General features: G+C 38.7%; 1 protein-coding gene across 1 annotated transcript in view; it reads left to right on the top strand.

Annotated features, from left to right (window-relative positions):
• The window catches only part of LOC146332062 (metabotropic glutamate receptor 4-like), a 233,787-nt gene that overhangs the window by 55,728 nt on the left and 150,160 nt on the right, over window positions 1-27,899 (top strand). The window contains exon 2 of the mRNA XM_084738654.1: window positions 90-1,159. Within this exon, the coding sequence (XP_084594780.1) occupies window positions 590-1,159 (570 nt within the window). The 5' untranslated portion in view covers window positions 90-589. The remainder of the gene's footprint in view (window positions 1-89; window positions 1,160-27,899) is intronic.

Here is a 27,899-nt window from a genome sequence, read left to right as displayed (position 1 = left end):
CGGTATTGAAAAGCTCATACCAATACAAATGCCCTTTTTCTGTTTTCTCTGTGCACTGTCTCACTACTCTTCTCTTTTTCATCTTTCAGGAATTCACTCTGAAGCCTGTGGACCTAAGCAGGCCTGAGGGCTCTGACATATACCAAATCCTTGCCCAGGGGAACGGGGGAGATTAAAAACTTCTGATTGAGGTGGAGAGGAAAGAAACACAGAGAGAGAGACAGAGAGGAGGGAAGAGACAGAGAGAAAAAGCTTATCGTTCACCTTTGTTCTTCCTAATGCCCCAAGTGAAGGATCTCCATAGGCAAGTCTGTGAATAACAGCAGACGCAAGAGCAGCTGCCCACCACTGTGGTCAGAGGATGGAGTGAGGGAGTGAAAGAGGAGAAGAGAACAGGATTACTTCCTGTGAAAAGAGCCAAGCTCATATTCTACATTAATTGAATGCCTGGGAGAGAGGAGAGACATGAGAGGAAGCCTTTTCTGTGCCAGCTGCTTCAAGAGGTATTGCAATTAACCCTCTGGCCATCATAAAATAATACCTGGCTTCTGTTGTTTTTCTGATTGCTGGGTTTGGTTGAACGGTGTGGATGTGTGCTCGGGCTGTGGTCATGTTTCAACCCCCGGCGTGTAGACCGGATCGGACCGGCTGTCAACGAAATGGCCTGATCGTGCCGCTGCTGCTGCTGCTGCTGCTTCTCTATGGTTCCCTCAAGGCCGCTCAGGCTGCCAAACCCAAAGGGCCGGGACACACACATTTGAACTCCATCCGTATTGACGGGGATATCTCCTTAGGTGGGCTCTTCCCAGTACACGCCAGAGGCCACGATGGCAAGCCATGTGGGGAGCTGAAGAAGGAGAAGGGTATACACAGACTGGAGGCCATGCTCTTTGCCCTTGACCGCATCAATAATGACAATAATCTGCTGCCTAACATCACACTAGGGGCTCGTGTCCTGGACACCTGTTCCAGGGACACTCACGCCTTGGAGCAGTCACTCACCTTCGTGCAGGCTCTCATTGAGAAGGACGGGACGGACGTCAAATGTCTGGGTGGCGGATCGCCAATCATCACTAAACCTGAGAGGGTGGTGGGCGTCATTGGAGCCTCGTCCAGCTCTGTCTCCATCATGGTGGCCAACATACTACGCCTGTTTAAGGTAAGACATCAGCACACTTAAGCTGTTTTTCATGTATGCACTCCAAACAATGTCCAGAGAATGCGGTTGAGACTTTTTCTGAATTCGCTCTTTGGCACACGGAGCACACAACAGGAGACTGTCCGCATTGTCTGTGTTCTCTCCTGTTGGACGTAGTCATTATGCTTTAGGTGATTAACAGTATTTTTGTGTTGACATCAATACAAACTAAGTCTTAAAATTAACTTTGATGGAAGTGGATGAGGGTGGTCGACACTGAGGGTAGCATGACCCTAGTATGGCTGCCCAGCAGAGGATACACTTCAAGCTGGACTGTCCAGGATACTTTTACTTAGTAGGATCTAGGGCTGGGAAATATATTGATATTATATTGCAGTGGTGTAAACCACAATTTTTTATCATGATACAATATTATATCAATTCTTTGGACAACGATACGATATTTGCTGATATCACATAGTCTTCCTCGGTACGATTTTGTTTTAATTCGGGTGCCTGCGATCAGTATCAGGTAATATCATATGTCCATTTCACACATTAATTTACATTTATGCCAACTCACAAAAAGCAACTAAATTATGATATGACAGTTTTTTGACTGAACTCTTTGAGACATTGATGACACAGACATACCATGGAAATTTCACAATAAAGGTGCACCTTAAATTGTGTTGGATCGTTCAACATTGAATCGATATATTGATCCAGATCATTGTATCATTACACCCATTTTATGTTTCATGATAAGGGACTAGATATCATCTCGGATTGAGATATTGTCATATTAACTGTGCTGTATGTTTTGAATTTACCAGACTGAGCTTTTCTATTATTTGCCTTTACCCACTTAGTCATTATATCCAAATTAATAATGAAATTTATCAAAAATCTTTTGTGAAAGCACCTACAATATTGTTACAATATTAATATTTAGCTGTTTGGTTGAAAATATGGTGATATTTGATTCTGTCCATATTGCCAACCTTTAATGATGTGTTGTTTAAGAGAAAATGTGTATATTGAAATATATATCCTATATCACAGAATAGCCTAAAAATATCAAGATATTATTTTTAAGTAATATTGCCCAGCCCTCCTCTGACTGTACTCTGGTGCTTTCACATCACAGTTGATGAATAAAGGTATTAAACCAAGCTAATATGTTACTAATGTAGGCTGATACTGATTGGCAGATAGTTCGTATGAAAATAAAATGGTCAGTGAAAGAGTGGAAAGTAAATACAAGCAAACAGAAAAGAGATGAAGCAGCTACACACCGTGCAACGTTGTTGACAAGCCCACTCACTCGCGCCAGACAATAATCTGCTCTATGCACATATGTGGCTCACCTGAATATTGGAATAGCTGGCCTGTTAAGTCTGAGGAAACTGATGTGGACATTTGCATCTATACATACAACTCCTGTAATGCCTAATGCAGTGTTGCAGTGTACATGTAGTGTGCAGTGTGGTATGTGGTTTTGTGTTATTTAGTATGAATGAAATGCACAGAACAAAGAGCCGGGGCTGCGACTGATGTTGTATACTATATGAAGCTTAAAAACCGTGATTTGTGATGTTTTGCTTTATTGATCCTCTTATGTATTTCTTTGAATAATTAATAGCACCGTCTGAAAAACAACAGGAGCTGCTGAACACTGTGAGAGAACAATATGTGTTAGATATCTGCTGCCACGCAATGGACACTTTCATAAGTTTAGAGAGGAGATCCCTTGGTAAATCTCATCAGTCTGACTATTGCCCTGCAGGAGTTGGTTGCTAAGCAGTGAGAGGTATTGCCTGTCATCACACAGAAGTGATTAATAGCAATACTACTTGATTTCATTTTTACCCTATAGCCTTGCTTCCAATCAGTCTTGTGTTTACATCTGCTTACTCTATAGAAAAAATTATGTCCTGTTCATGTACATTTGGACATTTGATGAATTATTTAACACATATTTTATTTTCTATCCAGCCAGCCATGGCAAGCGTAATAGCTCTTTCTACTTTACTGAAGGTGTGATTGCTATTTACTGCTTGGCTCACTGCAAAATAATACACCTTTCTTTGACTTTAAAAAGAATTACTTTTTATGAAGTACTGTCATGTGTTTGGAATTGTTTCATGGGCAATTACACATTTTAGCACAGATATTACTCAAATCACTTTCACCGGTATCGACGAGGTGGTGGCTTATTTAAATTCTGTGGTAATTAAAATGATTCTTCCTCAGATAACACTCAGGCTTCAAAACCAACTTCAAAATGTGTTTCAGATCCTCTGTGTTCTGCTTTCACCCAAAAAGGTGATTATAATCTTGACTCCAAAGTACTGCTTTCACCTTGATCTCACATGAAAATTCATGCCTAATCCAAACAAGAATTCCCTGTTGTCTTGCTTAAAAGTACTGTGAGGTCAGGTGGAGCCTCAGTCTCTAAACTATCCCTACAGCTGATTCAGTATCTTACTTATAGACACTTCAGCAGGCCAGGTTTTGTTAACTCTCACTAAAACGGCTCTAGCTTAATTAAAAATCTGCAGATTTGAACCTCATTTTCATGCTGTCATTGTACAGAGCAACACAGGATAACAATGTGGCAGGTTACAGTGTTTCACAAACCTAGACTTGTCTCAGAATTAGAGATACCATTTTTACCTTCCTAATACCTGAACTTTAGCTATTAGTCAATTCAATATCAGTGTGTTTAAAGAGAGAGTAGAGTGCTTCATTTTTTTCTACTTCATTTGATACCCATCATGTCAATGGAAGCATTTCTTAAATATTCATTTTGCATTGTATACATTTGCTTGATGGCACGGGTGTGTAGCATAGCTGTACTTTGCACATGTTTTGATGGCTTCTCAGTGTGGGTTGTAGCTGCTGCGGTAGTAGGTCAATCACAGGTTTCATTAAATCCAAGAATGCTTGCAGTGTGTGGCTTTTTTCTAGATTTGGGCATAAGAAGGAGGACATATGGTTTGACTGGAGTTTCAGTACTACGTGGTTTAGGGTTATTTCTTACCTTACAAAGCAGCTGGATTTGCGAGATCACGTGAGAAGCCATCTTGCCAGGCTCCAAGCTATCCGTTTGTGTCCACACCAGAGGTGGTGCGAGCCAGTTAGCGTCCCCGGAGGGACTACTGGCAGCTACAGGCGTGGTTTCAGGTGCGCCAGCAACAAGAAGTGTCCATGGAAACAACTCATCTCAAACAAACAATGACAGCTCTTGAAGACGTTAACGTAGATGCTGTGGTGGCATAAGTTATATCAGAACTGGTGAGTATTTCTTCATTGAAAGAAGAGGAGAGAACGGTACTGAAGGTTTTGCTCAAAGGAAAAGATGTTTTTGCTCTTCTTTTGGCAGGCTTTGGTTCGGTGAATTGATCTGATTGGTTGAAGTTAGCCTTTTCCAAATAGTTTTTACGGATGGCCTCCCAGATGGTTCTGTGTAGCAAACCGACTGGTGTGTCAGATTCATTTATTTCATTAGATACCTTCAAAGGATTGAGTACCAATGCCTCACACTAGTAATGAGCATACACAATTACTCAGTTGTCAGGAAGATAATCTATTTTGATAATTGATTTATCGTTTAATTCTTTGTGCTTTCCTTCATTCCCATGTTGCTTTTCTTTATCTTATGTGATTAATGAACTTAATATGCATTTTATTTTTTAGTGTAGTTTTGGGAAAACAAGCAATTCAGTCAAGTCATGTCAATTTTATTTGTATAGCGACAAATCATAAGAGATATTATCTCAGGTCTATTTACAGAGACCCATCAGCTACCATCAAGAGAAAGCACTAAGGCAACAGTGGTCAGGAGAAATTTCCTTTTACTAGGTAGAAACCTCGAATGTGGTTGGGGTGGTGGGCAGCCATCGGCCGCGGTTGAAGATGCACTATTTGCCCTATTTTTTTTTTTTTTTTTTTTTTTTATATATGTCAGAAAATTAATAAATTAATTGAAAAAATGGCTTGCTGATTAATCAATGATCAAAATAATTATTTGAAGCCAAAGGCGATGGAAGTGGAAGGCAGAGCAGCGTGATGCATGCCCTGTTTTTTCACCCTCGTTTCTGCTTCCCCTCCGATGCTCTCAGCTCCGGCGCTGAATGCTAGACTGCTCCTGAACCAGACCAGACTCTGGCACTGCCTCCTCTACTGCCTTCCAGTGCGATCAACACTGTGCCATCTATGCCAACACCATGCAGGACAGACGCTCTGCTGTGTGTCAGAATATTATTACCAAACACAGACTTTTTATTTCATTGACTGTGGAAATCTGTTGTTTTCACATCACAGATGATAATCATGCTAGATGCCATTATGACCAATAATATATGGGTCTCGATGTAAAAGTGAGATTTCAGATGTAGGCTGTTGCACTACAGGAGTTTGGTGTGGGGTGCCTGGTTTGTGGGTGTGCTGTACTGTAGTGTAATTGGGTGAAGACCATGAATACTATAGTGTTAGTCATGATTCTAGAGAGGGTGTATTGATGAATATTTTTAAAAAAACAAAAATAAGTAAATGGATAACAAGAAGTAGGAGCCAGCTCACTGAATAAAATCAGTATTAAGTATCATCCTAAGGTGGTGAGCGGATTTGGAAAACTCATTTTTAATTTTTTTTGTGTATTAGTTAATCTAATACTCCCCAGCAACAGCCTGCAGTGCAGTGTATGTATGATTTGATAAGCTCCCTGATTCCAGAGTGTTACAAACCACATGGGATGTATCCTTCTAGTCGAGGCCCCCAGCAATAATCGGGCTGAACTCAGTGTGACACAACACACACACACACACTAAAGTGTTGTGCATCTTTTATACGTTTTAATGTATGTCTATTATTTTCTTCAGCTTATATATATGCCTCTATATGTTTGCGACATATATACCAGTTGATAATACACATAATAATACACATAGTCGAGCCTGCAAAGCCCTGTGCTGAACTCTATATTTCTCTCTGTCTCCCACACATAAAATATGCGTATATGCGTGCTCACACAGGTAGGAGTCGGTGTGGGCCACAGTAATGAGCCTCTCCAGCAGCGCAGTCTTGATCTCTCTCTCACATGGAAGCCTCAAATCCTTCGTCATTAACACAGTGCTCGTTCCCTCTTCATTAATGCACGTAAGCGGTCTCCTTGCATATTTAATTTGGATTTCTCTGATCTCCTTTCTCTTTATCCTCAACGTATATATTAGCATTCCCCCTCTTCTGCCTTTTTTCATTCAGACAGCTGGAGGTTAAGTACGCAGCTTCACTCAGACAGCAGGTTGAATAAGATCAACACAGTGAGATTTTTCCGGTTCATCCTCAGTTACTATCACTTGGACCTCTGGGATGCACGCTATTGAAAATCAAACACTTTCCAAGGCGGTCGCCAATCAGTCAACATCCACTCTAATTGAATAACAGTCATTACAGCAATCAAAAAAGAGAAAAGGCTCCTGACGTGATGTAAAGCCGTCTGGTCAGTTATATAGATTAAACAGTAAACCTTTAATGGAGAGTGGTGTGTGGTCATTTAGGCGGGGTCTTGAGTTATGGCTTCCCCGGGATCCATGGGTCAGGCAGATGCCAGCTGGTTCTCCTGCTCCTGATGGACCCTGCTGATGGCCCAGAAGGTGACTAACTTAACTTTACGGCCCGTCTCATAACACTCCCTGCGCAAGCAAGACATCATTTGCTGCATGATGTAGCATGCAGAGAGGAGAGGGACAACCACAACTACTAGCACTGCGGCGAGACATAAATGTTTGCTTTAAATGGAGGCAATGCATGCACACGAGTACAAACTCAGCATACTGATGAAGACGAGCAGACATATAGACATGCGCTTTACTATATGCTTGTACAATCACATACTCATGCCGTGTGCAAGATGTATATACCACTGTATATAAACACTTGACACACAGAAACGCAGGCATACACAAAAGCAATCAAGCACATTTGCACGCAAACCACTTTAAAACCCAGCAGCAGCAGCCACCCCGGTGTAGTTAGCAGGTTTAGAGAAAAGTGTTTCCTCAGCACTCAGCTGCATACAGATGTGGTCCAGAGCAGCTTGATGAATATTTTACTCCAACCTTATGTAACGGTAGCAGGGGTACTAGGAGCTACAGCTCAGGAACATTTTGGTGTAGTTCCCTGAGAAGTGGGAGCCGCTGTGACAAGCAGTTGGGGAGAAGATAATTCATGATCACAGATGAGCTATGTCAGATGATTACATTATTCATTTACGTAGCAGATGCGTTCATAAAGTTGACACACATCACCTTCAACACTGATTGTGCTACCAAGTCTGTCCCTCTCGACTAGTGTTTATCTCAACAGGAGGTCTTGACAGGGATTTCCTTTTCAACTGACCGTAGCAAAAGTTTGGCTCTCGCTCAGTTTTTTTTTTTTTTTTTTCTAAATTTCATTTGTCTCATTCTGTGGTGCACATGAGTAGCACAATAGAGAGGCAGTGACCCAGGACTAAGAAGCTCAGAGCGGTCTAGCCTTTAATGCTCACTGGAAAGCATTTTGGTGACTCCTTGTTCTGACATTACAGTTTACTGCTGGCTGGACAAAGCATCTCACATACACTGAAGTGGTTGCAGTAGTAAAGGGACCACAGCAGAGTAAAAAAAACAAGATCAATTTAGAGGAAGAAAAGTCGAAGAACATGAATTTTCATGCAAGAGCACACAGGCCTTTAGCATCCCACTCATTCTGACATTTTCCCTCACCCTTAGTTCATGCTCCTGTTTCTAAGTTTCACATCAGAGACACAGAAGCTGACCTACTGAGTTGTTGTTTATGCAGCTTTGCATAATGTAGGAGCCTTCGCAACTAATTTGCAAATTCCAGATCATCTACCTATGATGTGTGAAGGTCACTGAAACAAAAAAAAACGAAACAAAGCATCATTATTTACGTGATCATTTCCTTCACATTTGATCCAGACCCATGCTGTTACTACGCTGCACTCGCATGCACTGCTGTAATTAGTGTTAGGCAGTTTAATTGGTTTGGACCCTCGTGGGTTAAGTGCTTCAAACTGTCAACAAAAAAATACAGCAAATAATATTTAGCGCTGAATAAACACGATAGATTATGAATAGTTGATTAGAGATTGCCCTGAGCTGCCATCTCTGAGCCTTACTTTCTCATGAATTCTGGTGGGATTTTGTACATGATAACATTGCTGGTAAAAACATGTAAATAATGAACCACAGTGCTGAATAATACATTTTTAAGGCAGATTAGCAATTATAAATATACTGTCTGTAATTCCAAGTACTGTGATCTAATACAGTGGATCAAGACAACTCAGATTTAAGTGGAGATTCTTGCTGTAATTTTGGTGAACAGTTAAAAAGAGCAATGCATTTTGGGTGTAGAAATAGTCCAGACACCCTTTTTTAGATCAAATGAATAGTCTGAAGTTGTTAATGATTGCTTTTACTAGTGTATCTACTACTACCATGACTCATTTCTGTGTGTGTGTGTGTGTGTGTGTGTGTGTGTGTGTGTGTGTGTGTGTGTGCTTGGGTAAAAAATCCCTTTTTGTAAAGCTGCAATTACATGATAGTTTATAAGGTAAAAGCAAACAGTGTCGATCTCATTCAAAGTATATGCATACAGCAGAATCCCAGTCACACAGCAAAGTATGAGGAGGATGTCAGCTATCATTAGCAGTGGACTTGAATGAGCGAGCCGATCCATTCTGCAGCTGTTTTGTGGTCAGAGCTCCACCGCATCCCTCTTTCCCAGAGGTGCTCGCCATCTGCTTTGTTGCAACCTCTTTTAGTGTGTTAATGGTTATTTCCCTCCAGGTGATCCTCTGCTCTGTAAACATTTTAGCTTCAGACCAGTTTGGTAAAGTCAGTTAATGCCAGTGTTGTGAGATCGGTCAAAGGGATAGTTTGGATTATTTGAAGTGGGATTGTATGAGGTACTTATCCGCAGTCAGTGTATTATTTACAGTAGATGATGATCGACATGCTCCCAGTTTGGAAAAGTGAAGATGAGCAACAGCACGGAAACTAGCAAGCAATGTGCTGCTCTTGGCAGTGTCAGCAGCAAAACATATTTTAGCTTCCTAAAACAGGCTAATCTTAAAAAAAAAATCAATATCAGTTGAAGTGTGTGCTATATTTAGAATATTTTCAGTGCCATTAAGCCAAATATCGCATGCTTCAAAGCAACGAGGCTGCTGTCTGACTGTAAGGTAAAGTGGTGAAGATACTCTAAATATATACAACTAATATTGCTTTTTAGGTGGGCAATTTTTTAGGTGGTTAAAGGTAGAATCAGTAGGATTTGTCCGAGCTGTTTGTAAATGCACCAGAACGATGAGTGATTGTTGAGTCTCATTGGGAGGATGTGAAATAGCGACAGATTGGGTTGGCACAGCAAAATGATGAGAAAATAAGGAAATATATCTGAAGATATAGCCACCACTACACACTAGTGGGTCATAAGTGATGATTGAAAGGGATCATGGTTATATGAGTCTATACATTGTTGTTGTTTTAGGAAGATGTAGCATATTATGCCTTGAAAATATGTTTTGCTGCTGACTAGGGCTGTCAAAATATCAGATTTTCAGTGCATGGTTATTGTGGCCAAAAGGATTCACAACAACAATATAATCCTGATATCTGTAGAAAATCAGAAGAAAAAAAAAATCAGATTCAAAATCAGCCAAATTCATCTTTAATTTTCATTTAGCCTTTTGTCTTTTGTTTTTTTGGCAAATTGATTAAAGTCAAAATGTGAAGGGAGGAGAATGTGTAGGGAGGTGGATAGAGAGTTTGTTACCATAACTATACAAAAGTGTTCAAAAAGTGCAGTTACACTTAATGGATTGTGAAAAGGTTTGAGGAGAAGGAGGCACCTCTACTGTTGACCCTGTCCAAAGCAGCACATGGTGTAGCTTCCTACACTGGTACTCCCTCTGCTTCTCCCAAATGGGGGCTGTGTGTACTGTCATCCACTGTGGGTAAAACACTGATTATGGATAAATACTTGATACAAAACCACTTAAAATAATTCGAGCTATCCCTTTAATCTACTGCATAACCTTTTCTAATTTTATCTTTTCTCTCTTTTTAGTGACAGAGGGAACTTGATTTCAGGTCTAGAAAAGAAAGAGAAACTATGTTTGGTTTATCTTTGACACTCTCATTGAAGTATGACCTTTGTACTGAAGAGCTATCTATCCATTTTATAAAAGTATATCTTAATTAACATAATGTTCATTCTGAGCTTTCTGTGTGAACCATCTCCTCTTTGTCAGTTTTTCAAAACATATTATTTGAGCAGCATTTTATCTTGTAGCTGCTGGGCTTGTACTCATTTGGAATGAAGCAATAACCTGAGCAGAGCTTCTATAGAAAATTTAATCAAAACTACAAATTTGAATGCATGCTTTTCATGTTAATTTAGAATTTGGTCTCAGACACAATTGGATCAGACGTGAAAAAAAATGAAATCCTCTTGAATAGCAGGGTATTAATCTTGCCTTAGAATTGTGTTTAATTTCTGCCCAGTTCTTTGGTATGTATAAATGAAATTTAAGTTTGACAGCCCTTGAAATCTAATATGAGTGGTTTTATTTTATATGGAACTTGCTCATTTTCTTTACACCGAGTTTCATCACTGCTTGGTTGAGAATTAGTTACCCTGTTTATAGCGTTTCATCATTGTGGGCGCCCACACTTTTTAATGACTCTGGATCAACCTGATAAATAGCATATGGCTTGTTTTATAGTAGTCTGTTCTGAAATATCTGGCACATTTGATTTCATTTTAACCCTTGTTATGGCCCTTGTATGGCGAATTCTTTAAATGAGAAAAAACAGGTTTATGTCATGAAATTTCATGCTTCATCTCACCTTGTTCTGACGGTTTTATTCCCCAATAAACCCTCCAGTGACACAGTAGAATGACGGCCCTGTGTCACAATTGATTTAGCTGCTCATTTCGGGGGAATGACAGCTAAATCAAGATAAACTAGTATCAGCCCATCGAGGCATCTCACTTCAACCAAACCCATTCATTCAGTGAGCCAGTGACAATATCATAGTTAATATTGACTGCTTCACTATGAATCTATTAAAGATGATTTCCTTCGTTGCTGTACATGTACTGTAATTTCATGCAACAAGGTGACCTGTTTAGCCTTAGTCAGAATTGCTTGTGACACTTTACCCTCTCTTTAATAACAAAAATGCAATTTTAGCGTAAAAAAAAATAAGTCAAACTTTTCAATTGCAGCATTGTTATTTATTTAGAACATTTTTACAGACTACACAAAAATCAAGTCTCCCTACCTCCCACTCGCCTCCCAAACCTGTCCCTACAACCTCCAGCCTGTCAGTCTGTCACCAGGGTGTTTAAGAGTGTGTGTTGGAGGAAGCACATGGGATATCCTTCCTGTTATGTTGTTGTCACAGGGGCTGCAAGACACAGTAAAAACATCATACTGCAATATTTTGACAGATGTTGCGGTTGCGATATGATTCATGAATAGTGAGAGAATGAGGTTTGTAGGCCAGGGCATCTCAATACTTCATTATCATGCTGTTTTGTCACACTTGTTTCCTTTATTAAAACATTGCAGCTTCTAAGATTTGGATATTGCACTTGGCCAAATAGGGATTTCTATATATAGCTCTAGTTAGGACAGTTTTCAGTAAAAAGTATGCAATTCAGTCATTCATTGGTTTCATACTAAGGTTTCAGACATATTAAAAAATCTCTCATACTGCTTTGGTGTACTAAATAGCACATCGGTAGGGAACTTTGGACACAGTCAGTGACTAAGTGTTGGCAAATGCTAGTAAAATTGCTAAGCTAATCTCCAACAACAGCTTATCCAACTTAAACTAGCTAATTAATCACCTAAGGAGCCTGTAGAATTATCCAGATTTTATCCAGGTGAAACTGATCTTGTGGGTTTTGTCCTGGTTTTTCAAAGAATTTTCAGATGGGATCATTCTGACCCTGATACCACAAGATCAGGGTTACACAGTCTAGATTTGTAGCGTCTCCATCTGAACAGTCACTCCTTACATTGCAATGAGAACTATGCTCTTCAGTAATATTTTGAAGAATGATGCACACAATAATTATGTTGCAAATTGCATTTTTATGAGGAGGAAATGTGAAATTCTTGTTTTTGCACCTACCTATTTTACCACAGTTCTGAGATTTTTTTGTGTTCTGATTGAACAGGTTTCATTTACAATGTGCCAATATGTGCCATGTGCCCTACAGGTCTTGAAATTTATTTTGAAACCATGCTGAATCCACACTTCTGGTGGGATCAGCATTATACCGATTAAAATTGTCCTTATCTTCACCTTTAAAGTGTGAAATACCCTCAAACAACATTTGTTCAGAAGTCTTCGTAGGATTGGATTACAAAATCTGTGTCCCTTTTTTGTTGGATCCAGATCACATCTCCTTGTGTATTTAAAATGCCCGGTTTTGAGATTTAATCCTATCCAGATAATTCTGATCAAGATTCAATTTTTTTTAAGTACTGGCCTATCTATCTATATCTGAAAATGCAGATGACGTTGTCAATGCCTCACTCGTTGTTGTAGGGTTAAGTCAAAGTTTTTAGGCTCTTGCTGCAGGCGTGCTAATGTTAGTGGTGGCTGTTGCGGGGTAGTTGTCTTTCAGGCTTCTGTACTCACTCTCACCCAAATGTGCTCTCAGGTACAGAAATTTGCCACAAATTGATTTAACGTGAAAAGGTTTTTTTAAAGGGTACAAACCAAATTACGTCAGTACCACAGAGTTCGGTTGCCAACCCAACATATTACACTGACAAAGTCGTATAATTTACAGAAGCAGATTCAAGTCATACTGTGAAAAAAGAGCAATTGTAGTTAGATTTATTTAAAGGTTTCAGTGTAAGCACATTTCCAATGAGAATTTATTACACTTTTTGTTAGAGAGAAAGTTGGACTGTATCATTATTGCTTCCCAAAGGGAAACTGCAGTACAAATAGATAGATAGTATAGGGCAGTGTTACTTTGTAATTTTAAAATGAGAGCCATTTTGGCCAGAGTACTGTAAGTCATTGTAGGAGCTGCAGATAATAATCCTGCTCAGTTCAGGGAGGTGAGATTTTCCATTTTCATATTTTGCTATGCCATGTTTTTTTTTTTTTTTTACCCACCCTCGTCTGCCCTGTCTGTCCTCCAACTACTCCATTAACAAAATGCTGACTATCTGATTGTGCAGCTATTAAGCCAAAACTTCCTTTCTCCTTTCTTTGATATTTAATTTACAGTGATAGTATTGATCTGTCTCTGTTTTTGATTTTAATCAGTCAGAAATCATTACACTTTGTTGTTTTTTTTGACCACCAGAGGGGCCTCAGCATCATCCACGTCATTTCATTCTGCTCATGCACACGCTGCCTGCACCAACAGTGCAAGGCTCTACCTGTCTCAACACATGAGAGGGGCATTTTGGGAAAAGTGTTTTTTTGTTCTGATTTCCTGATCCTAAATCAGACCCCCACAAACATTGCAGCCTTTCACAGAATGGCTCAGATTTGATGGATATGCAGCTGAGCCACTTTCTGCTGGACTTACAGGCAGGGCAGTTGATACCATGCATTGTCACTGGCTGTTGATTCATGTCCGTGTTTTAAGTTGATGGTTTTCTATCTTTTTGGCGCATGACCCATTAAATCAAAGTGGAGTCTTTTTTTGTGACTCCTTGCTCCCAGCTGCATATGTCTACGTGTTATGAGCTGTCCAAAATCTTCTTGTGCTATTTGAATAATTCGTAGAGTCCCGAAAACTCTAAAATGACCCTGAAAGCCATTAAAAACAAAGCACAGATGAGAGGGAAGTCTAGAAAAGATTAACAGGAGTCGTCTTTTCAGCTTTCCTCTCATGTCAGTCATTTTTGTAACACCTTAGACTCAGGTTAATTCAGACTGTCAGTGTAAACAACAGCCTGTCATGGAGCCTTACCAAATAAAGCTCAGCAATGATTTGCACGCTTTCTAGCTGGAATTGCAACAGGCCACACTAGTTTGCTTTAAAGAGTTTTATCAGTTCATGATAAAGGGGTGTCCTTTAACTTATGGACCTGATGACATAGGACACATCAACCGTGGACGGTGCTTTCATCGCTGCCTGTTTGATGTAGGGCTCTGAGATGTCTATAAAATTGGTATTTGATGATGTCCACAGTAAAAAGTTACGATGGATGATGATATTGTTACTGCGTCTAAAAGGGTCTTGTTTGTAACTTAATTGTGTTTTTAGTAATAAAATAATAAAAAGGCTTTTAAATCATGCTGCTGTGATGGTAGAAGGCCCAGTGGTAGATGACTGTCAGCCAGCATGATGGACACTGTCCACCGTCACAACATAGTATGATGTGATTTTAAAATGAATTGTCCCAGACAACTCAAAAAATTCTCTTTAACTGTAACAACGAAGGTGTTATTTAGAAGCAGCAAGGACCCCTAAACTGCTACTTTTCATGATAATCATTAATTTAACTTAAGACCACTAAATAAATCTATGATATTACCAGCGATTTGGAAGTCTGGAACGAGGATAACTTATTGACACAGTCCTAACCCTAAAAATTTTAATTTTTGTTAAAAGATACATTCAGTGTTTCACCTACCATTGGAAACAAAATATTTTCTTTATGTTGTGTTGTGAATTCTTCATGTTCTTCATTTTGAAATTTTATTGTGATATTACAGGTTTGTTTCCATTTCATAACAAACTATGAGCTGCCACACTGACTGTATATAAACATTGTTGGTGCAGAAATCACTGATGTACATTATATTCATGTAGCGCTCTCTCTCTCTGTTGTTCATGATGTTGCAACATCTCTTCTGTTGCTGTAAGACAGAATATTCTGAATATTCTGAGTCGATATGCATTGAAAATTAATTATTTTTGACAACACTAGCGCAGCAACAGCAGCAGCAACAGCAGCATATGTATTGCAGACGTATTGGCAAAGATCTTACTGTGGCTGCCTGTCATGGTAAATCTTCATTATGATTTGATTTTCCACTTTTGTTATTTTGCTGCTGGAGGTGTTGATTCATTGATTCATGGTGACTCATTTGCCTTAAAAAGATAAGTTGTGACAATACACAAGACCACAAGACAGATACTTTATAATAACAACTGTAAGAGTACATGACAAATGCCTTTGAGGTTTCACAAAGTTGAAACATTGGAGGTGATTTTAATTATTTCCAGGAATCATGAGCAATTCCTGATTACAATTCTTTTGATCCTTTGTGATAGGTGTTTTCTTTTTCTTCAATGTTTGTTTTGCTTGCATTAAAAACACAAATTACTGGTGGCAGGTGTTGGCTGCCTCTGTAGGATTTTTGTGCGCTGCACGTTGTGTTTTCCTATATAATTATATCGCTTTACTCTATAATTATATTTTGCCTTAGTTGTGATCTCATCTCGCCAAATTCAAGCGACTGATTCTCCATGCACATCAGATGTAACAACATTTTTTTTGATGTTCAAGAGCTGACACACGTCCATCCAGAATCCAAATCCAGACCTTCTACCATCTGTCAGTCTTCCTCACATGCCAGACACTCTAGTGTTTGTCTGCATGTGTCTAGGAGGGTGGGATTGAACACATATGTGCATGTGTCTTACAGGGTGCTTGTTTACATTTGTTTACATGCTTGTTTAATTGTGTATATCTGTTTAGTAATATGAATATTCCTTCATCCTAATGGACACGTGTTTATGTTAAAACATGAAAACAACCGAAAGAAAGCAAATATATACTGCACAGAATCCACTGATGATTTGAAAAAAGTAACAGCTCTATTTTGTGTATTGTTTCTAATAGACCATGTAAGCTAATCCTAAACTAAAATGTCAAATTGACATTCAGTTCATCTGCTGCCTCCTTAGAGAGACAAGCTAACAAGTTAGCCTCGTTTCAGACCTCTGAATCGCTGCTCACATCTTAGATTTGTTTAGTGATTTGAAGTGAAACAAATGATTATCAGGCTGCTAACAGGGGACTTCGCATTTGTTTTTGTGGTAATGTTACTGCAGGCAGTTGCATTTTTAAAAAGCAGCAAAAAGCCTCAACTTTATCCACATCTATTTTCCATCTATGGTGTTGAATCCAAGCTGCTCTTCTCAGATGGTTTGTTATCATGATTGCCTGTTTGCATTACAAAGAGAAGAACAATTGTGTAGTGTACTGAAAGGGCAATAGGGCCGGCTTTAGATGAAAGAAATACCCCCTGCTGGCGCACAAGGCATGGCCTGCTGTGCTGATACACAGTGAATTTCAGATTTGGGCAAATAATGACAGATAAAATATGTAATTTTCAATATGTAATTGAGGTGGTAATTTTAATTTTTTAATAAATGGTCAAGTATCAGTCACAACTGTTAAAGGCAAAAAACACGTCAAAACACTGAAAAGCTGTTTTTGAAAGCCATTAGTGGTTTACTTGCATCACTTCATGTGATGCAATTAAACTCCGGTCCGAATTTTTTTAATTTGCCTTTTTTTTGGTTTTTCTTTTTTATCTCTCACCTGATAACCTCTGTCAAATAGCAAAAACTTACAGAGATGTAAAATGCAGCCCCCAAAAAGTAGTGATTCTGTCACTCCTGATGAGAATAAAAAGTACCCAGAGCAGATTTCAGAAGATACTGGAGCTAAAGAATCACTTTAAAAGGGATAGTTTGACTTTTTTTTGGAGGAGTTGTGTGAGGTACTTCACTATAGTTAGTGTGTTACCCTTAATAGATGGCAGTCAGCACATTCCCAGTTTGGAGAAGCAGCAGGAGTACTGCTGTAGGAAGCTAAGCAATGTACTGCTGTGGACAGGGTCAGCACCAAATAGATTTTGGCCAATTAGACAGATCATTATCAGTTTAAGTATACACCATATTAGGACTATTTCCACTCCTTTATCTTGCCATCAGACAGACATTTCTGACAAGAAACTGCCCTTATATAAGCTAAATATTGCAGAATATGGGAGTTACCTGTCTGCTGCTGCCTCATTTGTTTAGTTTGGTTGTGTTAATGTGTAACTTTGGTGTTTTAAGGGGTTAGTTTGGATTCGCCGATAGCATGGTAAAGCGCTGAAAATATGATTTTTCTTTTTTTAAGGTGGACCTTTTTTTTGAGGTGGCTAAAATACACTTTGCTGCTGATCCTGTCCACAGCAATACATTGCTTAGCTTCCTACTCCTGTATTCCTGCTGCTTCTCCAAGTTGGTGGCGTGCCAATTGCCATCTACTGTAGGTAATACACTGACTATGGATAAGTGCTTGTGCAACCAAACTTCAAAAAATCCAAACTATCTCTTTAAAATGTAGCCTACTCTCTGATGTTGGGAATCTAGTTACTCAAAATGCTGAAAGTGCACATCAAAAAGAACTGGACCAATTATAGTCCAGCTGATCCTGCACAGCAGCTGGCAGTGTGGTTGACTGACACACACGCAAACACAAACACATACGCAGCTACACTCTCATTGCCTGGGGTGAAACATTATCTTAAAAAAACAAAAAGTTCATGTAGTTTTTTTCCCCATAGTTATTTTGTCAACACAGAATTCAGCAAACGCTTTTTTTTTGTACAGAGCCTTAGAACTGACTAAATGTAGTCCATGGTTAGGAGACAAGTCAAAAATAAGACTGAATGCATCAATGACTTATATTGTAAGTTAAATAATGAAGAATAAAAAAGAAATATAAATCTTCATACTTTTTCTTTTTAATATTTTTCATTGATTTATGTGGTCAGTTATATTTTTTAATTGTTACTTGCCTGATAGCCTTTTAAAACATACTTCTACTTTGTTTGATGTCTTAATTGTATGCAAAAAATTTATAAAATCAAGATTTAATCCATGTCTTTTTGTTGTTTATAATTTTAAAAATAACCAGCTATACATGAGAATGCATTTATTTTCACTCAGACTCAGACACACCGACTGTGTGCAAAGGCCTTTTGTCTGTTTTATCGTGTAGAGTGGTCCTGGTGCCCTTGGTTCTGTATGTTGACCTCATGCTGGTGAGAGTTGCCTCCCAGTGCTCCAGTTTCCTCCCACTGTCCAAGGACATGTAGGTCAAGTCACTTTGGAAACTTTAAATTGCCTATAGGTGTGATTGTGTGTGTCGGTTTTATGTTTTAGACCAGGTTCTCTGCCTTATGCGTGATGTTGACTTCTTCACCCGTGAGACGCTTACTAGAAATAAGCAAATATGGAAAATCATTTATTGATTATTTGCAATAAATATGAGCAATAAATGTCAGGTTTTTTATTCATCCTTTGAAGACTCATCATTTCATAATTGGCAGTTGCAGTGATCTAACAGAGAAATCCAAAGGAAGAAGTGGATATACTAATTTCTTCATTGACTGACGCATCAGTACACTTCAATCCAGTGTGGGAACAGCTTGTGAAATGTTTGTGAATCAGTCACTGGTGGTCTGTGAAGTACATCTAAGTCTGAGTAATAATGTAGGCCATATTGTGTTATTTTTGCTACAACTATCATTCAAGGCACTCCAAGCTAATTTTAAAGGTGCAATAGGGTAAATCTACTGGGATTTATTTAAGATTATTCCTAATAAATTGAATCAAAACATTCATTAATTTTACCAGTGATCACGTCAGGAAAGTGGACACATCCTTAAATGTGAATATTTGCTGCTTTCTTAATCTAGAAGACAGTAGATTTATTATTGTTTTGGACTGTTGTTTAGACAGAAAAACAATTGGAAGGCATCATCTATGACTCTGGGAAATTTTGATGAGTACCGATCGGTACTGTTTTGAAATATTTTTTAGACCAGTCAATAATTATTAATCAAGAAAATAATAGAGTGATTACTTAATGATAATTGTTGTTTGCAGCCTCAGATTTCAAATGTATTGTCCGGCTCTTAATGCATCATATTAGTCCCTGAAGGTTTTGAAAATCTTTCTTGTAATCCTAGCAACCAGGCACAGTGCAGCCCAGTATTGTTCTCTCTCCACACTTTTTCAAAGCTACAGTGAACATGATGCACTGTCCCTCTCGCTCTGTTTTCTTCTCGCCATCAACACAGAGAAGCCACTTTTTTTGTAAGCATTGTTATAAAAGTTGTTTTGGGAAATCATGTAAAAGTAGACAAAGCAAGCTGTGGAAAAGTGGGCTCACCAGACAAAAACAAATTACAACACTTCATCACAAGATGCTCTGAACATCATACAGTATTGATATCTAACAACACAGCAATGTGAAAAGGGGAATGTTTAACATTTAATAGTATAGTAAATGCATTACGCAGCATGAGTTCACTTGTCAACACTAACCACTGGTTTAACTTGGTATTACTGAGATCATCTAAACTTGCTGGACATTTTTGGTTTGCAGCAAACTAAACTGCTACTGAATATCTTTTGGTTTTCAACTGTTGGTTTTTGGGAAATTCTAATCAGCATTTTCACTGTAATGAAAGTTATCATGAGTTGTTGCCATGGAAGACTGCAATTTCTCCCATGTCTGTATTGTGTCTTTAAAGGGGTACTGTTATGCTCATTTCCAGTTCTATATTTTTATTCTGGGACTCCACCTGAGTAGTTTTGTATGAGTCACCATTCATGTCCCCTTTAATAATCCATCTGAGCTTGAGGAATAAAGCAAAGAGAAGACAAGTCTGTATGACAGTTACTTTTCCACTAAAGAATGGCACTGGTTTGAATACAAATAGCACCATTTACGTGTGTCGATGTCCTGCCTGTAGCCATGGTGATCTTTGGCATGTACTAATCTGGCTGTGAAAAAAAATGAAAGTGTATTGATTTGATATTGAGCTACACAAGCTTGATTAAATATTTTCATGGCCAGATTTACAGATCAGTGAACTATGTGATTGCATCACATGGTCTGTCCTAGTATTACTGTAAAAACTATAAAGTACACTCGGCGTGTTTTATCATACCTTATCTTGGTAAACACATGATATCAAATGATTTGGATGTGTCAAACTGTTGATTGCAGATGTCAATTTATCATGAAAGGTCCATATCACACCCTGCTCTAATATATCTGTTGACAGGCAAAACGTCGATGTGGTTTATTATTGGACAAGATGACGTATTGATCTTTGATGTCCAGGGCCAGTCTTTGGTGGCTTAGCTATGCACCTTTCATCCTTATCATTCCCACAACACCTATACAGGTGATTACAGCTGCTTACTGATCACTGTTGTAATAGACTGGTGTCAGACAGGGAAAAGGCCAGACTGTGCCCACAAACCATAATCAGCTGTCTATGGGAAGTCTGAGCACTCCTTATCAAGCGTCTTGGCTGAGCAGCACAGATCGATTGTCAAGATGCTGTAATGTCAGATTCACTGGCGTGGAGAGAGAAGTTAAATCCTGTTATGGCACTTTTTTTCAGTGTGTCATCTGGTTCATGAAATCGGACATATCATAACCTCTCTAAACACAAAAAAGAGCCAGTGTTTCTCCCGGGGCTGCTGGAGTACGGTTGAGTGAGTAATTATTTAGGCAAGCTTGTTTTCAAGACACCTTGGACAACAGGCAATTTGGTTTGACCTATAGTGATTGTCAGTCTGACACTGAAGTCGACAAATGCCAAACAGTGCAGAGAAACTGCAAACAAACTCTGCTTGTGTGTTTTTCCTCCCCGCCAGTGCACTGGTGTGCACGTACGCGCACATATTAGTGGCATGGGGGTGCTTGTGTTTGTGTTTAAGTGCTTCCAACCTGTGTGTGCAGTGTGGGACGTCTATTTGTGAAAAGGCCACTGGACCTGTCGGGAATTGTGGAAGAGCATTTGTCAACCCCCCCACCATCTAATTCTGTATGTAGTTTTCGCAGACTGACGACAGTCTGCAGCGAGGCATGAGAGAGACCATTACACACACGTCTAGCACGCTCTAGATGATGAAGAGATCTGGGAACCCATCCTCCCATGGAAACTGCCTCTGGCCGAGATGCTGCATGCACAGGATACAGGCCACAGCCAACCCTCGCCAGCCTCGGCTGACATAATGTACACATGGTGGACCGCTTTGTGTCACACTCAAGTGTTAATAATGCAGTGAAATGCATACAGTGTTCCTGCTACTGGAGGAAAATGGAAATACAAAGGCTGTGTTTATGAAGGTTTTGCAGAAACACTAAAAAAGACATTTTATGTGCATGGTTCTTAAAGGTGCTGGGAATCCATGAAAACAATTGAATTTTAATGTAGTGTTTTCAAGGTTTGAAAAGTGCTTGATTCTGGATGAAGTGCTTGAAAATGCTTGAAACTATGACGGATGATTTTCATAATAAATTGTAACCTTACTGAATAGTTCACTTTTAAGGTAATGAAATAAAATAAGTTGGAAAATGGCTTAAGTAACTTTTTAGTTGTAAAGTTTTATGACCATCAGTTTTAACATTATAGTAGCTATCTCAATAATGTTGATAGTTAAACTAATTATTAACCATAAATGTCTCTATGTAATTATTTTTTTAAGGTTTATAAATCCTAAGGAATTCATTAAGAAATACTTAATATAGTATATAAATTGTTCTAATGTCTGCAACAATAAACTTTTAGTTGACTAGTTTAATCTAAATGTAATTGTGATCGTCTCTTACCAGCGATTACAAAATAAATATATAAACTGATTATTATATATTACACAAACTAATGATAAAATAACAAATAATAGCATTACTAATAATCAGTAAACATTTATTATCATTTTTGTTCACAGTGAAAGCACTATTAGGCTAACTAAAATTTAATTAGCTATTTATTTGCCATTTATTAATAATGGCTTTTAGAAAGTACTAAATTGAAATGAAAGTAACTACTAATATGTAATATTCCTTTTTGAAAGTAAGTTGCCCAGCACTGCTGATTAATTTTATTGAGTTGTACCAATGGTTTCCTAATGTTGCATTCAATGATTTCTGGATAATGAAGTTAGTTTTTGAATTTCTCTTGCAACACACACACTTATCTACCTGTTAAGTAAGTAATATTAAAAATATAGAGAAGGTGTTGATAGATTGTGTGTTTATAGTTAAAAGGTATAATCATTAAAACAATCTCCTGGGTTTCACTTACTGTTCTGGTGATGTTAAAAGTCAGGCTCATGTTCTGTGTGAGAGAACCACATCAATGAAGCAATTAAGGAAATTCTGACTGCACGGGAATGTTAAGTAGTCACATAGCGTGTCTGTCTGATCAATTCTGACCAATATCTTGTCAGCTGCTTCAATAGAGGCAACATCTGTCCTGTGTGGCTGGGAGCACAAGGGGTGGGAATGTTGAAGTTTCTCACGATTTGATTTCGATTCAGGGTGCTTTGATATGGTGAAAGTCGCTGTAAATCAAGAGAATCGACACTTTCTTAGGTCTGCTAATTATCAGGCATCAACAAACTGTATGAGAGGCAGCCAAATTGAAGAAATGTGTCTTAAGGGAGATGATAATGTGTTAATGTTTCCAGTGTTAAAACCTCTGCAGTTCTAAAGGGTTGAGCTAGTATTAAAAACCCATTAAGACAAAATACATTTCGTGGCAGAATGAGCCGTTATAACAATCATGGTTTATTTATCAAATTTAAAAACAGAACCAGTCTCACAGTTAAGTAAATATAAACCAGGAGTCATTTCAAATTCCAACTTCTTGCACAGCTCAATGCATTTGCTCTCAGAATGAATAAATCACTTTACAATCCCCCCAGTGGAACGCATGGTCTAACTTCAGTGTCACATTTTCTACAAAGGTGTTATCATTTATTAGCACAACAGAAGTATGCTGGCATTAGCATGGCATGGCATGTTAACTTCTCCATTCAGTGAGAGAAATTAGTCTTTTGTCATGGCAATAGTGTGAACCTTGAATAAACAAAGTCGTTGCAGCTGTCATCTTTGAACAGAATCAACTTATTTTTCTACAAGCTGTTTCCCCATCATCACTCGCTGCTTTCCTCGCTGTCTGAACCATGGCGACTGTTGCAGCTCAGCTGTCACTTCGAGAGACGCGGTGTTGCACTACGTCATGTTTATACATGTACACGATTGGACAAGACAGAGCAACAGAGCGACTACAGTCCAGCCTGTTGTTGACAGCTCAGGCTCAGTCTGATAAAACAGCAGCAGACTGTTGCTGCCCTGGCCTCCTTTAATTAAAAAAAAAAAAAAAAAAAATCTCAGACATTAACTTACCAGAGGGTGAGAAACAGGATGAGACTATGTGATTAAAGTCAGCTGTGAGAGACTTAAGCTTATGTGCACTGTGTCGCTGGACTGGTTTCATCCAACTGTATGGGAACTCAATGACTTGCATTTAAGCAAATTATTGAACGAATGAATTAATGAAGTAGCTCAAGAATTAGAGTATCCATGACATTAAATTCCTTTATTCAATCCATAGAGTGATTAAAGACACCAATATTTGGTAGTGGAGCAGCTGCTTGTCAGTAACTGGTTATTAAACTATAAACAGCACCAAGAAGCAGAATTTGTTGTCCAGAGCAAGTTCGTTTGTGGAGTCAACCTGCTTCCCACTAAATCTGACTTCGCTGTGTTGAATCAAAGTAGCAAGCCAGACTGTGGTGAATACTTGGTTATATTACTGCCAGCTGCGGTAATGCTAAAGCTGCTGAATTACAATTGAGCTTGTGTGTTGATGCATGAATGTTCACGACAGCATTGCACCGCATCTAGGAACGGATTTTTCTTACCTCTGGAGTGCATGGCTCTGTTCATCAGAATGACATCCCAAAAAGCACAGAAAATTGGTCCTTCCATATTAATGGACCTCTTTACTGTTTGGTAGAGTACACTTTGAATTATGATATTTAGTTCTGCTTAACTCAAACTGTTTGACTCATCTCCAGCACTTGGTTCCAGAATGTTTGGCCAAAAAGTTGGATTTTTTTTGTCAGAAAAATCATTCTTAGTATGTGTTCCTGTTTGAGCTCACAGGTTCATAATTATACATTTTTGATTAAGTGTCGTTTTAGAGGTCTGATTGAACGGAATCTGTTAAATTTGATACCCCCCAAAAACAAACAAAACATTGGCTTCACTAATGCCCCCCCAAAAACTGAATAATAATTTGACACTGGCTGGACTAATTGGTAGAAAAATCCATGTAAGGTAAGGCTGGTATTGCTACCATACCCCCCCCCCCAAAAAAAACTGAATATTAGCATAAAATACAAAATTTTCTGATGAGAAAATCTAATGTAATTTTGCTGTATATTTCTTGATGTTATTATACCAGTGTGATTCTTTGAACATTTTTAGATGTTTTCAATGACAGTACAGTGACTTATCAGGAAAATTCAAGAATGATACTGTAATTTCCGGACTATAAGCCGCGACTTTTGTCACACGCTTTCAACCCTGCGGCTTATGCAATGATGCGGCTAATTTATGCATTTTTTCTAACGGCCGCCAGGGGCGCTCGAGCAGAAAAGGTAAGAGTGAGACAGGTGGAATATATGTGTCGAGGAAGACGCAAGTTTAATGTAACTTCGCGCTTTGTGCATGAATAAAATTAGCATGAACAGACCCTCATCATGGAAAATGCAAGAAGAAATGCATATGACGCAGCTTTCAAGTTAAAAGCAGTCGAGCTGGCCGATAAAGAAGGAAACAGAGCTGCTGCACGTAAACTTGGCATAAATGAATCGATGGTGAGGTATGTTTTTTTAACCAGCCCTGTTAGTGCTGTGTTACTACCATATTGCTGCTGTGTTACTGCCGCGTCTTTGAAAAACTTTGAAAACTCTTTCTGTGTACCGTCTTTCTTTGTAAATATCTCATGTTTCAATGTGGGCACATGCGGCTTATAGACAGGTGCGGCTTATGTATGTACAAAATGTTTTTTCCTTTAAAAATGTACTGGGTGAGGCTTATAATCAGGTGCGCTCTATAGTCCGGAAATTACGGTACTAATAGTAGTAGTATCAGTATAGTTGGTACTAATAACAATTAGGTAATGATAATTAAGGAAATTCAAATTTAATCACAGTAACAGTTTTGGACATTTGCAGACTCCACTCTGGTCACTGGGGGGCATGTTTAAGAAATACCTACAGGAGAACAAACCAGTAACAGGTCATAATTAAAAAACTCTGGGGTTTTTGGTTACTTAGAGTCCAAAGGAGCTAAAAAATTTTATGAAATATATTATTTCGATTGTTCCTCTCAGGGTGGAAACATTCAAGGGTTAAGTTTCAACCAGTGAAGAGATGTGTGCACTCTTAACCTCACTACATGCAGACAGGAAGCAGTACCTGACCACAAAAAAAAAACCCTTTCTAAATTGTAATGGTTGCAACAACACACGTTTTTTTTTTTTTCCTAAACCTATTGTTCATATTGGACATGCTATAGACATGCTACGGAATTAAATAATTTAAAATACCATGAATTAGATAATATCTGTGTTGAATCTAAAAAAGTTTGAAATAGAAAACTTAACATTTTAATTATGTAGGCCCACGTACTTCTTATTCTAATGACTTATCTAATCATATTCCAGAGTATGTAGAAAGCTGCACATTTCAGCTGAAATCAGCCAAACAAATTCATATTAGAATGATTAAAATCACCATATTGCTGAGTATTCGCATGCAGTCGAAGAACAAGCTAACGCAAGATGTTTTTGATTTTATTGTTGAACGTGTTCAATTAGAATAAAGATGGAAAAAAGATTTCAAAGACCAACAATAAACCGTTGGAACATAGTGAGCACCATCATCAGAAAAGTGGAGGAAATATGTTGCCACCAGGACCTAGATCATGTTGTCCCTCCAAGATGGATGATGGTGTAAGAGTAAGGCTCATCAGGGAAGCCAAGAGGCCACGGCAACCTTAAAACAAGGGCACCACTGTATGTATTGAGTCTGGCCACTCTGTGTTTCGAAACACTTCTGAGTGTCTTGTGTTGTTCTGGGCTGAGTGGTAAGATGAAAAATGGAGGCTGGTCCAGTCTCAGTTGTGCAAGAAGACATTGTCAGTATTAACAAGGGAGGCAGGAAGTGTGCTCTATAGCCTGATGAAACCAGGATAAAAGACTTGTGGTATTAATTACTAAAGGAAAATTTGGCATATAACCCATCAGTGCAGTGCAGCTCTGTGGGTGCACCACTAAAGATGTATCACTTCACACCCTTCAAATCCACCGAATACACTGGTCTGCTGGTAAGCAGGATGATGAGAGCATCGCAGTGTGGGCTTCTCCTCAGCAGGGACAAAAGCTTTGGTCAGGCTAGAGGGGAAAATGAATAGTTCCAAATACCAGCATATGCTATGAAAACAATCTGCTGCCCTCTGCACAAAAATGAACATTTGAAGAAGGATTTCATTTTTCAACATCACAACAATCTGAGACACGACCACTAAAGAATGAACTGTATGAATAGAACTAAGATGGAAAGTGGGTGGAAATGATCAATTTCACTGAAACCTTCCCAGTTTTATTTTATCCTCATTAAAAAACCTGCCAGCCTTTCCTCATTAGATTGATAATGATGATGACAATGAAGCATAGGAGGTATCTTGGTAAATTGGAAGAAGGGGTTTTTGAGTTTATACATACTAAATGTATTCAATCAGTCTGTAAAACAGTTCTCTAAAGTCTAACAAATATCTGCTGATAATGATATCTGGGTTATCTCAGGTTGAACTTGGAGGCTCCAAATTTAAAAATGAAAAGCCTCCATTATAAATTAGATGTGTGGAGTTCTAAAGACATGAGGCTGTGGATCAGTGGGTACGCTGGGTCTTCCACTGGGTTTTAAGATCCTCTGCTCCCTTGAGTCTTCATGTTGAAGTATCCTCGATACTGAGCCCCAGATTGCTCCTAAAGGCATAAACTCGGATGTGTGTGAATGAAGTAGATTCTAAGGAGCAGAGGCACCTTGCATGGCAGCCTCTGCCATTATTGTATGAATGTGACAAGTGGTGTGAAAGTGCTTTAAGTAGTCAGAAGACTCGAGAGGTGCTATACAATTGCAAGTTCAGTTACCATCCATGTTAGTTTACCAGTTTATCTATCCAGTTTCATAATGTGAAATGTATGATCCAGGCCAGTAGTCGATTTTGTGAAATTTTAACAGAAGAGATGGTGGCTTGTGCAGGTGATTGAATTGAACTTCGAATTATGTAACCGTAGCAGCTGAGCACAGTACGGTCAGTGCAGGTTCATTTCCTCAGTGACAGAATCTGCTTTACTCGAAGGTTACAATAAGCATCTACAGTAAACTACATTTGTCATCATGTCTCCCGTAAAATGTTTTGTTACCGATGTGGCTTGGTCTGGTTGTTCTTTTCAGCAGCACAGACACAACTGGAGGATCATAGAAATGTTATAGAAATTCAAGAGGCAGGTGTCTTTATGATCCTCTCGCTCTTCAGTGTCTACACATTGCTACTTGTAACTGTGGTGATGAAGGTGACACTACTCTAGAGAGTATATAGGCTGCAATATAGTTTAGACTTTTTATATATAGTTAAGAGAATATTAAAGATCCAAGAGAAAACTGATACATGGGCAGGATTGAGAGAAAAAGGTGCGTTAACAATTCCATTTCACACTTCAGCACCAGGGACATGGATTCATCAGTACACAGCAGTTGGACTACTGATTTCAGAACCGTGATCAGGGCCATAGATTGTAATTTACAT

This window comes from Lutjanus erythropterus, chromosome 2 (assembly GCF_056507025.1).
Source record: "Lutjanus erythropterus isolate fLutEry1 chromosome 2, fLutEry1.hap2, whole genome shotgun sequence".
Lineage (NCBI taxonomy): Eukaryota > Metazoa > Chordata > Actinopteri > Lutjaniformes > Lutjanidae > Lutjanus > Lutjanus erythropterus.
This window is presented reverse-complemented; position numbering and strand designations above follow the sequence as displayed.